The 12,318-nt window shown below is 38.9% G+C and overlaps 1 protein-coding gene and 1 non-coding gene across 5 annotated transcripts in view; both read left to right on the top strand.

Annotated features, from left to right (window-relative positions):
• LOC109043614 (uncharacterized) overlaps window positions 1–12,318 on the top strand; it is an 88,764-nt gene that overhangs the window by 71,517 nt on the left and 4,929 nt on the right. For all 4 annotated transcript variants that reach the window (XM_072296916.1, XM_072296915.1, XM_072296914.1 and 1 more), the window contains one exon: window positions 5,246–5,359. In XM_072296916.1, coding sequence (XP_072153017.1) covers window positions 5,270–5,359 — 90 coding nt within the window. In that variant the 5' untranslated portion in view covers window positions 5,246–5,269. The remainder of the gene's footprint in view (window positions 1–5,245; window positions 5,360–12,318) is intronic.
• On the top strand, window positions 6,586–6,657 carry TRNAA-UGC (transfer RNA alanine (anticodon UGC)). Its single transcript has one exon. It is a non-coding gene; the product is annotated as a tRNA-Ala (tRNA).

The following is a 12,318-nucleotide window of genomic DNA, read 5'->3' as shown; positions in this document are numbered from 1 at the left end:
GCGCGTCAGAGGCTGCTAATTTTGGACCCACCAATCACCACCGCTGCCGCCCCCGCACCCGACGCTCTGACGGTCAATCAGGGCTTGTTTATTGCCGATATTCTGTGCAAAATTTAATGTATGGCTGGTCTCGTGCATTCGGCCTCTGGCTGACGCATGAGAGCCGCAGTCGGTACCTTCCGATTCAGAACTACTTTCCCCGTTTGAATTTCACGAAGAAAGCTAAGATGCCTCTTGGTTTTTCCGATATTAAGGTGATTCGATGGACGCCACATTTTGTGTCAGAACGGCATGCGATATATCGCATCAATTGGTTCCATTTTTTCAGCTACTCGTAATTTTTTTCAAATTTTGAGATCGCAATTCTGTTGTCAGGAGACTAAAGCACTCACTTACCATTATTAGCAAAGAAATTCAACGTAATAAAGGCGTGGATTTTTAGAGAGAAAATATCGCATTCGAGTGTAGTTTCGATATCAGTATCGAATGCGATGTTTTCTCCCTGAAAAAACCACGCCTTTATTACGTTGAATTTCTTTGTTAAAATTGGTAAGTGAGTGCTTTAGTCTCCTGACAACAGAATTGCGATCTCAAAATTTGAAAAAAATTACGAGTAGCTGAAAAAATTGAACCAATTGATGCGATACATCGCACGTTGCTCTGACACAAAACATGGCGTCCATCGAATCACCTTAAACTAGAGTCCCTTTATATTGAGAGTAAAGACAATGCGAATCCTTTTCTGATTGGTTCCCGCATTTTAGACCTTAGGTGTCACAAACGGGAATAAAGATTATACACTGGGGGGAAAAAACACATTGTATCTACAGTCCAGACTCTTGGAAATATTGAAAAGAAAAAATACTCTTGATTCAGTCAGATTTAAACTTAAATCAAAAGGAAATCCGCTCAAATTAAGAGGCTCGGTTCTTGATTTAAGCTTGAATCTGATTGAATCAAGAGTATTTTTTCTTGTCGATGTTTTTAAGAGTCTGGATCTAGATCCAATGTGTTTTTCTTTTCCAGTGTACAGTTTCACCAATTGCAAAGATTATTAACTGGAATGGACCGGGACATTGGGGGTACGGAAAGGAACAAATAGAATGAGAGAGGGAACGGAGATAGGAATTCGGGAATGGGTTGATCAAAGATTACAAAAAACGTCCAATTTGTATCTCGACCAGTATCTCGTTTGCGGAGTCTAAAAATCACCGCTCCAATTTTATTTCTTGAAGGAGTACAAATAGATATCATCCCTTGAAGTTTACACAGAGTTCTCTTCGCCCAGAGGAGAAAACTCATAGAAGTTTCCAAGAGCTGACGTTGAGTAGTTTTCCATTTAAAAAATGAAGTATGACAGGAAGTCTGCAACGTCGCAAATCGAGATAGGTACGAGGTATGATAGTTTCACCATCTACATGCGTTTCACGCGGACAAGCGACTGGCGCAATGCGGGGAGTATTCCTTTAGTCTTGTAGGCGCTGACATGCTTTTCGCGCCGACCAGCGACCGCACTGTGTTTGGCGCAATGCGTGAAGTATTCCTGCAGTTTGTTTTTGTTTTTGTAGGTCAAATTAGACAGTTGTCGGAGAGTTGACGATTGCAATTTTGTGATGTTGCGATTTTTACGCTTGTCAAACGAAGTGATGAGGAGGAAATCCTTAACTCTCTTCCAAAAGATACATTTTATCGACAGGGTTGCCGTAGAATTTAGAAAATGAAATTCTCTGACATTTCCCTGATTTTCCTGATGCATTTTGGTGGCATTTCTGACAATTGAAGATGTGGCGGATGGTTAAGAAGGCATAATTGAAAATAGTTTTCAGGCAAAATTTGTTGTTCTAAACCTCGAACCCATTCTAGAAAGCAAACGAAGGTGATTTAACAAATTTCACGTGACATTTTCGTCATTTTCCCTGACTTTTTAAAATTCCCTGACATTTCCCGGTTTTCCCTGACTGTAGCAACCCGTATCGGAGGAAATTTGACAACTCTGGAATTTTCTTAAGGCGTTTTCCCTCAGCACGGCAGCGTGACAAGGAGAGACAGAAGCGCCCCCCTGGGCGGCGGCGCGACTGGTATACGACGCGACATGCAAGTGCAGAGGAGGCGCGCGTATGTATCATAATTTAGCCAAGCGGCGACATGATTTCAAAAATTGCGAGGAAACTCGTTGAAGATGCACTTTAATTAGCGCTACACGGCCGCGTCGCGCGTCGGCATGTAAATCCACCGCACCGTTTCCGGGCGCGGGCGTCCACTATGTCTCCCTCCATCTCTCCACTCTCCACGATAAATTTAAACGCGTAGCACCTATTTATTTGCCGAGCAGGGTTGTTAGATGCACCGGAAAATAGGTCGATGACTCAAGTCAACAATGCGTATCTCCATTGCGACGTTTCAAAATCTCCGAGTATGAATAGTAATTGTCAGTGTTCGAAACTCACAGGCGCCAACGCGCCAAATGCGCCTAAAAAATTAGGTATGACGCCTAAGAAATGAAGGCTCTGCGCCAATGTGGCCCCTAAAAATCTGAATTTTTATATTAGGTGATTATTTGAAATTTTCAGCACTACAAGTGAAAGCTTTTTCTATTCTTCACGATTGCATCCTTAGTGCTTTTGTCTTCCCCCAAGATACAGCTTCTTACTAGTTCTGTTACGAAAACATCTTGCATCTAACTTGTCACTAAATGCGCCGTAATATATAGGCAAAAAGTCAATTTGGCCCCAAAAAATCTTCAATGGCGCCTAAAAGTCGGGCTTGATGCGCCACACGGCTCCTAAAATTCAAAGGTGAGTTTCGAACACTGGAAATAGTACTACCCAGTACCAGCCCCCTTTCTTACCAATATTCTAATCAACAGAAAAAGTAACAAAGGAACAAGAAGTTAAAAACTTAACATCAGAGGAAAAGCTTTATCAGGGGCAAAAAAAATCAATAAAAATCATTCCTATTGAATCAATTTATTTAGAAATTAGATTTTTAAATTTATTTTGACAGCTTAAACTAGACATTTTAAATTTCATAGGGTGCTTCTAGGAAGATATTTTACGAGAGAATCAATGGAACCACTTCTAATCGAGGTTCCGTATTAACATCGATATGAGCTTTTAATGTTTCCCCATTTTGTCGGACTCGTCTCTTTGACACGCTCCACCGATTGTGAGTGCCGCTGGTGAGGCGGTGTTTGTCGAAATTTAAAACGCCTTCGCCTTCTTGGGTATGCAACACGGACATCCGTGAAGCTCGAATAGTTGCATCCAGGCGTTATGATGAAATTCGATTGGTATCTGTCGCATGTGACACGACCTGAAGCTTTAACAGTTTATCTCTCTCCTCAACTTAATTCAAGCTTTGCTTGCTGTGCCAATCGACGGTGAAAGTCGGCAATCACATAACTCGGTTTGCGACGTCGCAGACTTCCTGTTATACTTTATTTTTTAAATGGAAAACTACTCAACGGCAATTCTTTAAAACTGTCGCGATTTTTCTTCTCAATGCGAAGAAAATTCTGCAAAAACTTCAAGAAATAATATCAATTTGTTCTCCTTTAAAAAAATGACGTAGAGGCGGAGATTTTCAGACACCGCAAACGAGTTATGTGATTGCCGACTTTCACCGTCGCAATGCAATAAACTATCACTTATTTTTATCGCGACACTGTCGTTTTTCGAGAAATGCATCATTTAAATTTATTGAAAAACGTTGGCGGTCTCCAAAAATTGCAGAAAATAGGTACTTATGTCAGAGCATAATGTGTAGAATGTCTGTAGACCCACTTTAATGAGTCGTCCTTTGTTTGGTTTTTTCCCCTTTGAGGAAACTAATTTTGACGTTAAGTGCGAAATTTCCAAAGAACAATCCTGATGAATCACACGGAATTTGAAACAGAAACGATGACCATTCGTCTTTCGAAAAAATTAAATGCGACGGGAAACCTTCATGTAACATCGCAAGATTAAGTACACGTACTTATATGATTTCCTAGATGCAATTGTGAAACTAAAGCGCAATGAGGTCTCATAAATATCAGTGAAAATTATTTTATGTATGTTTTTCCCTGCTCTTGAAAATGAAATGTGGGCTGCGCGTCTAGAACTCGAGGATTATAAAAATTGATGACGATTGTATCGCGAAATCAGTCGCGTAGGACACAAACACTGGTTTTCCCTGGTAAAAATTGGCAGTAGAATCTGTGTTCCAAAATACTATAGACCTAAAGCCGGCTGTAAGATTTCCAATAGCTTCTCTAGCTGGCTTTACAATTTCTCGTAACCTTTTATGGCCGATGGCGATTAAGCAACAGCCAGACGATAAAGTTTATGCTAAACGTTATATGTAATACGGATACTAGGACTTAGTTAGTTTTTGGACTACCGCTCTCTTTTTGTGCCGTAGTATCTTGATTTATTTTGCGAGGAAAGCTCCGTACTTTTGAAGGATGCCTGTCATTCTTAATATGTTGGAGCGCCTTCAATTTCTTAAGATACTGTGCAATACCTTTGGTGTGAAATAGTTGCTTCAGACGCCGTGGCACGCTGCGGCGCGGCGGGCGGGCAGAGAGCGCGAAACGCGCATTGGCGCCTACAAACCTAACAGGGATACTTCACGCATTGCGTAATGCGTGAAGTATCCCTGTTAGGTTTGTAGGCACCAGTGCGTCGCCGCTCCGCTTCGTGTTAGGCTCTGATACTTAATCTTGCGGAGTCAGCGTTTTTCAACTCATGATTTTGAAATGTTTGCACACTCTGTATGGATTATTCTCATTTTAATTTATGAAAAAAAAAAAAAAATATGTTTAAAGGGAAATATAATGTGTGTTTTGTAAATATTAAGGTAGCTCCCTCTCAAACTTAATGATTTCCAAAGCACACGAATTTCCACACAATTTCCTATAGCCTTTTATAGCCAATGGTGATAAAGTGTAAAGTCCGGCGATAGGAACTATAGCCCGACTGTATACTATTTTACAGCTTCGTATAGCCCGGCTATATGATTTGCTCCGCTTTCTATAGCCAGCTATATGATTTTCAATAGCCTTCTTTAGTCGGCTATAAGAACTCCTATGGTATTTTGAAACGCAGCTCCTATCGCCAATTTTTACCAGGGTTACAGAATATTCTCATTTCTTCATCAAAAATACTTTAATTATTGCAGGAATTTTATTTTATGGTGTATTTTCAAAGTATCAAAGTTTATATTCACATATTTTAAAATGTTTCCTATTTTCTTTCTGTTTCAGACTTGAAAAAGGAAACCGCACAAAATGCCTACCTACTCGGGGCCTGTCCTGGACAACTGTTGCGGGTGTTATTCCCTGAAAACGGGTTCCATCATCAGTGGAATTGCTGGAATGGTAATGAACACATGGTGAATGGGAAAATATTTTTTCTCAGGCGACTGGTGGAGTTCACTCCACTAAATTATTGCCGCTACAGCCGAAAATGACCCTCGGTTCCTTTCAGAGCCTTTGGAAAATCCAGATTCCGGAAAGAGGGGAGGTTCTTAAACGTTTTTGAGTTGAAAAGGTGCATTTTTTTTCTAAAAATCGATTTTTCAGAAAAATTGATAGATTTTGGAAGAAAACGAGGGTCATTTTCGGCTGTAGCGGCACCTGTCGCCTGGGAAAAAATATTTTCCTTCCTTTCCGACGCAAATCAGTCGGACTGGTATTACATCTATTACATGCGTCACATGGGCGGAAAGGGGCACTTGTCCGGTAAAACCTCGATATTTGCAACAGAACGGAAACTTCTATAGGCATGCAATATATGGTTTCCCATGTAATTTTAGCTGCTGAATCCGAAAATGACCTTATCTTTCTTCCATCATGCACAGATTTTTCGGAAAATTGATTTTTCAAAAGCTCGATTTTTAAGGAAAATCCTAAATTTTCCGGGGAAAATCGACCTGACCCAGCATAACGGAGGTCATTTTCGGACTCAGCGCTAAAAACTACCGTAGTACAAGCACATTTGAACCCGTGTTGACCAGTGTTACTTTAAATCTCTGGTCACTACCAAAATAGCGTAGTTTATAAAGAGTGTATTTATATTGGATCGGTGAGGGAGGGGGTTGGGGGGGCTGGGGGACTTAAGGTGGAGGATCGGGTGCATTTTAGGTTATATATTGCCTATTTATGAATAAATTTATCAAGTAGAACTCTCCGTGAGGCCTGAGAAAATTTACCAAAATTGATGAAAAAATGCGAAAATTAGCCGAATTTTGCAATCTCAAGGGCCAGTCGGGACCTCTAAATGTTGACCAAATGCAAAACTGTTCTACAACGTTTGTTTTTACACTATTAGGAACGTTTTGGCGGGGTCCCTTGTCAATTTCAAAATTCAACCTTTTTAATTTCTCGTATAAGCCGCACCCTAATGCAAAATCTCCATTAGCAATAAAGTTACAGGGGTAGTGCCGTAGTGCGGGACATTGGATCACACTGTATAAGTAGCGCGCCACGCGGTGCAGTAAGGCAGCTTCATCAGGAACACGTGACCTCCGCTGAACGTTCGTAGGGAGCGAGGTCCAACCTCCGCGCATTGAAGACTTGCTATTTCACTTCTGACTCGCCATCTCGGGGATATAGCTCAGTGGTAGAGCGCTCGCTTTGCATGTGAGAGGCCCCGGGTTCGATCCCCGGTATCTCCATTAGATTTTGGTGGATCGGACAAATGCTTAGGTGAACGATTCTTGAACATGATATGCCGAGCTCGGAATGACATATAGTAGTCACTGGCAGTTCTGCCTAAGGTGGATAATCTTTTAACTTCTATAACGAAGTGGATTTTTTTGCAAAAATGACTCATATTTTATCCAGTACCTACCACCTAATCCAATGCAAATTCGTAAAAAAAAAAAAAAAAAAAAAAAAAAAAAAAATTTCAGTCGCGTAATCGGCGTGATCCGTGACGGTCGTTCCTGCGCTCGTCTGCTCTCTCTAATCTCAACTCCTATCTAATCTAGTACTGAGTGTATCCTAAAATCATTGTGCCAAATCGTGCTCCAAGCAACTTTAGGACATGTGATAAGTGTATTGTGACCAACTCCCTGGTGCCCACGTCGGTGTGGCACCATGGACAAACACGTGATAAGGCTACAATCAGGTGAAATTCCTCAGCCTCACCTTGAAAACATCACAAGTGAACAAACTTTAAATCAAATTCCATCTACTAACTCTAATTGTATAAACTATAATGAGGTACTTTTAGAAGCAAACAAAGCTATTGCTACCCTTATACCTACAGATAACTTAGGAAATGACACTGTAAAAGCACTTCTTGATTATAAAAATCTCACAAACAAACTATCTAATGCTCTTCAGAAATCAATTGATGAGACAAATAATTTTAGACACGAACTTATATCAGTTAAAGCTGATCAAGCTAAAAAAGATGAAGAGACAGATGCTAAATTTAGAATTCTGGAAGAAAAAATTAACCTACTTCAAACTAATCTCAACTCAAATATTAATGCTAATAATTCCAATAATAGCAATCCTATGAACAGTGAATCAACCTTAAAACCTACGTTAAATGATGAGGAGAATATGGACACAACTACATTTGCATTACCCGATTCGGATGAGGAAGAACGCATAGTTGACATTGAAACTCTGGCCTGGAAAACCAAGGTGAAAAGGAACAAAGGCGCCTCCAACCAGTCCAGGAAGGACAAACGTAAGAGGGAAGATTCCGCATCCCCTAACTCTAAACCTATCACCAACAATAATTCTACCCCTGGTAAGAAAGTCAAAATTATTACCCAGCATGATTCAGAACCGAACAAGAAGAAACAGTCAACTTTAATTCCTGGCTCAACACCTAAGGACGCACAAGCAGCTTTAAAGGAAAACCCGCCTCCGCCCATTAAAATCTGTAATGTCGAGGATGTCAACAATTTACGTACTTTAATTCAAAATGTAATTAAGGATGACTCACAGTTTTCGCTGAAGGCGATTACAACTGTGGGTACTAAAGCTGTATGGAAAGTGAATGTTATGAAAGAAGAACATTATCGTGTATTAACTAAAGAATTAAATAATAACAAAGAAATTTATTGGTATACTCACGAAAATAAAAATACACGTGACTTTAGAGTTATGTGCAAAGGCATGTCTCCTCAGACTTCGGAGGAGGATATTTTAGATTCACTTAAGGGAAAAAATTTCAATGTTATCAGTGTAGTCAATATTTTTAAGAAAATCCAACCCGAAAATGGCAAGGGAGGTCCCGTAAAAAAAGAACCTTTATTTTTACATCAAATCACCTTTGCTCAAGGGGAAGACCCCGAAAGAGTATTTAACTTAAAAACTATATGTAATCAAGTGGTTAAAATTGAAGCTTGTAAATCCAAACCTAAGTTAATCATGCAGTGCTACAGATGTCAGGGATTTTCGCATTCGAAAAGCTACTGTCATAAGCCCTGGGCTTGCGTCAAATGCGCAGGTAATCATCCATCCTCTCAATGCACTATTCCTGGATATAACTCGAACCCAAAATGCGCTAACTGCAACGCTGGCCACGTAGCCAGTTTTAGGGATTGCCCTGCTAGGAAAGCTGCTCTTGAGGAGAGATTCCAGAAAAAAACTGAAATAACTTCACAAGAGAATGCTAAACCTATTAATAAACCCACTGGCGCCAATAACGCCAACAATTCTTATAAATCTCCAAAGAATTGTAACTTAAAATCCTATGCATCAGTTGCTTCCACCCCTCAAAATGACTTAACACAGGTCATGGACTTATTAAATCAAATTTTTAGTCGTATGACCACTCTTGAAACCAAATTAAATGCTCATGATATTGCTTTGGGCGGATCCTCAACTTCGCACACAAGATGACAAATCCGACTCAGATTTCCTGTAAAGCCAGCAAAAATTTCTTTTTAGATGTTTCAAATGTATCTTTATTAAATAATGCATCTACACTCCGAATAGTTGCGTGGAATGCTAATGGCATTATAAATCATAGAGCACAGATCATACAATTTCTTAATGATTATAATATTGACGTCATGCTTATCTCTGAAACAAGGCTCACAAAAGAATCGTATTTCTCTATTCCTAATTACATTTTTTATCATGCATTGCACCCTGACAACACAGCGCACGCTGGCGCAGGCGTGCTGATAAAACGTAGAATTAAGCATTTCTTAAACGACTCAATTGTAAAGGAAATGTTTCAGTCTGTATCAATCACCATTAGTTTACAACAACAGGATCTAACAATCGCAGTTATATATTCTCCACCTCATCATAATCCCCAAGAGATAGATTACGCTAATCTTATTGATCGACTAGGCACGCGTTTCCTGATAGCCGGAGACTGGAATGCGAAGCACTTTGCCTGGGGATCAAAATCTGTGTATACCAAAGGCAGACATTTATTGAAAGCAATTGACTCGCTTCACGCGAGCATTGCATCACAAGGACGCCCTACGCATTACCCTACAGACCCACTTAAGAACCCCGATGTATTAGATTTTGGAATTTATAAAGGCTTTTCCAAGCAAAATATACATACGTCATTAATAGAAGATGAACTTTCGTCTGACCACATCCCCGTCCACTTTCATTTAGCAGCCTCTCCAATTTTTACAACACCTCCTACTGGACTTATAAATAAAGCCACTGATTGGGAATGTTTTAAGGATTACATTAATGAAAGAATTAAACTTTATGCAGACCCTAAATTAGACACTCCGCAAAAAATCGACTCTGAACTAGAAAATCTTGTTAAAATCATACAGGATGCGGCGAAAAATGCCACCCCTCCCCCTATTCAACACATTAAAGCCGGATATAAAACCCCCCCCTACATCCTCAAAATCATAAAGGAAAAAAGAAAAGCTAGGAAAAGATGGCTGCGCTCCAGAGACCCCGAAGATAAAGCCTATTTTAACTCCATCTCAAGAGAACTAACAAATGAGCTTTGGACTATTAGAAATAATCAACTTGAAAAATTTATTAAAACATTAGATGCCTCACCTGCAACCGACTACTCCCTTTGGAGAGCGATCAGTTACATAAAACGTCCACCACTACATAATGCCCCTTTATTTAATGATAATACAAGGAAATGGGCCAAAACTGACCTCCATAAAGCAAATTTACACGCAACCCACCTCGAAAAAGTATTTAAACCCAATTCACTACCCAATGCTACGAAATGCGATATTCTCCTGCATCTAAATGAAACAGATCTGATAGAAACAGAGCACGAAATACCCATTTCTCTTTTGGGGAAGTTACCAAATTAATAAGCAAATGCAAAACAAAAAAAGCCCCAGGAAAAGACCAACTTACTGGCCTCATCCTTAAAAAATTACCTGATAAAGCAATTCATAAATTAGTCCAAATTTTTAATGCAATAATCAATCTACAATATGTCCCTAGCAAATTTAAAGAAGCAATAATAATAGTTTTTCATAAAAAAGGCAAACCCGAAAGAAATCCCTCTTCTTATCGTCCAATATCTTTGCTCTCATCCATAGCAAAACTATGGGAAAGACTTTATCTTCCTAGACTATTAAAAGTAATCAATATTAAAAACATACTGCCAGATATTCAATTCGGTTTTAGAGCTAAACACTCTACCATTGAACAAATACATAGAGTAACCAATTTTATTGAAAAAGCCCTTGAAAAAGGAGAATATTGCGTCTCTGCATTCTTAGACGTTGCACAAGCATTTGATAAAGTCTCTCATAAACTCCTTATTAAAATGTTAGCAAATCTTCTCCCTGCTTGTCATGTTAGATTAATCCAATCGTATCTCTCTGACAGAACTTTCCGAGTTAGAGTAGGTGAGGCACTGTCGGACGAAAAACCAATTCTGGCAGGAGTCCCGCAAGGCTCAGTTCTAGGCCCATTGCTATATTTACTGTTTACCTCAGATATTCCCGCTCCAACCAGAAAATCCCTCTTAGGAAAGTATGCTGATGATACTACGTATTTGTCTAGCAATAAAAGTCAGGAATTAGCTACACTTGAACTTGAAGATAACCTTCAAAATTTCTATAACTGGACGAGTGAAAAAGACATCAAACTTAATTGTGCAAAAACTATTTATAAGATATTCTCTAACCGTAGTATCAAGGACATTAACATTATATTCAATAAAGTCCTATTAAAACCTTCAGAAGTGGCCAAGTATTTAGGTATACACCTAGATACTAAGTTAAAGTGGAAGGAACACATAAAAATCAAAAGAGAAGAATGCTTGTTCAAACTTAAAAAATTGTATTGGTTAATAGGTAAAAAATCTAAGTTAAGTATTAGTAATAAGCTTCTATTATATAAACAAATTGTACGACCCACATGGGCATATGGAGCTCAAATCTGGGGGTGTGCAGCACGGTCCAATATAGAAATTTTACAAAGAGTCCAAAATCGTGCTCTGAGACAGATAGTCGGAGCACGATGGTATGAACGTAACTCTGATATCCATAGAGACCTGGGGATGGAGACCGTCTCGCAATTTATAACTAAAGTTGCAACCAACTATGAGAGACGGCTCCATCACCATCCTAACACCGAGGCTTTACTATTACTTGACAACTCAAATGAGTTTAGACGCCTCAAACGGGTGAAACCGTGGGAACTGGCCAGCCCCTTGGTTTGAACCATTAATTTTAGTAACCAATTATTTCTAACCATTTAGATAAGTTACAGACTACCCGGTCGTTTGTACTCACACATTTATTTTGAATTTAGAAACAAAGTGTATAATTTCATTGTGAAAGTTCGCTTAACACTAATAAAAAAAAAAAAAAAAAAAAAATTCGTAAAATTTCATACTATTTTTTTCATGTTTTTTTTGTTGTTTTATTTCTCTCTCGCTCCCCTCCCCTTCTTTATTTTTCCCCCACACTTTTTCTCTAATTTTAAGCTATTTTTAATGCCCAATTAGGTTCACAGCCATATAAGAATGAGCAAGTGTGATAGAAAATTAAGATCAGGAGTGATAAATGAGCTATTTTGACAATATAGTGAATTTATCAGTATGAAACTTCGATTGAATTGCGATTTTCTCATGACTCAACAAGGTACCTTGCTACCCACTTACATCAAGTAAAACTTAATTCACAGCCAATAATTGATTTTTTTATTATCCGTACAACCACGAAATATTGGTATCTAAATTTATTTCTTTACAAACCATTTTAGCATACCTATTTTTCAACTCAACTTTTTAAAATTAAGATGCTGTTTTATTTAGATTAATTTCTGTTACATGAAGTAAAGGTGTCTTGCATGTCAGGATGGCCCTTCTTTGATGAGCCTTCATTTTTTTTATTTTTTTTTTAAAG

The sequence above is a fragment of the Bemisia tabaci genome, chromosome 2 (genome assembly GCF_918797505.1).
Source record: "Bemisia tabaci chromosome 2, PGI_BMITA_v3".
Taxonomy (NCBI): domain Eukaryota; kingdom Metazoa; phylum Arthropoda; class Insecta; order Hemiptera; family Aleyrodidae; genus Bemisia; species Bemisia tabaci.
The sequence above is the reverse complement of the archived record's forward strand: the minus strand, read 5'-3'. Positions and strand labels throughout refer to the sequence as shown.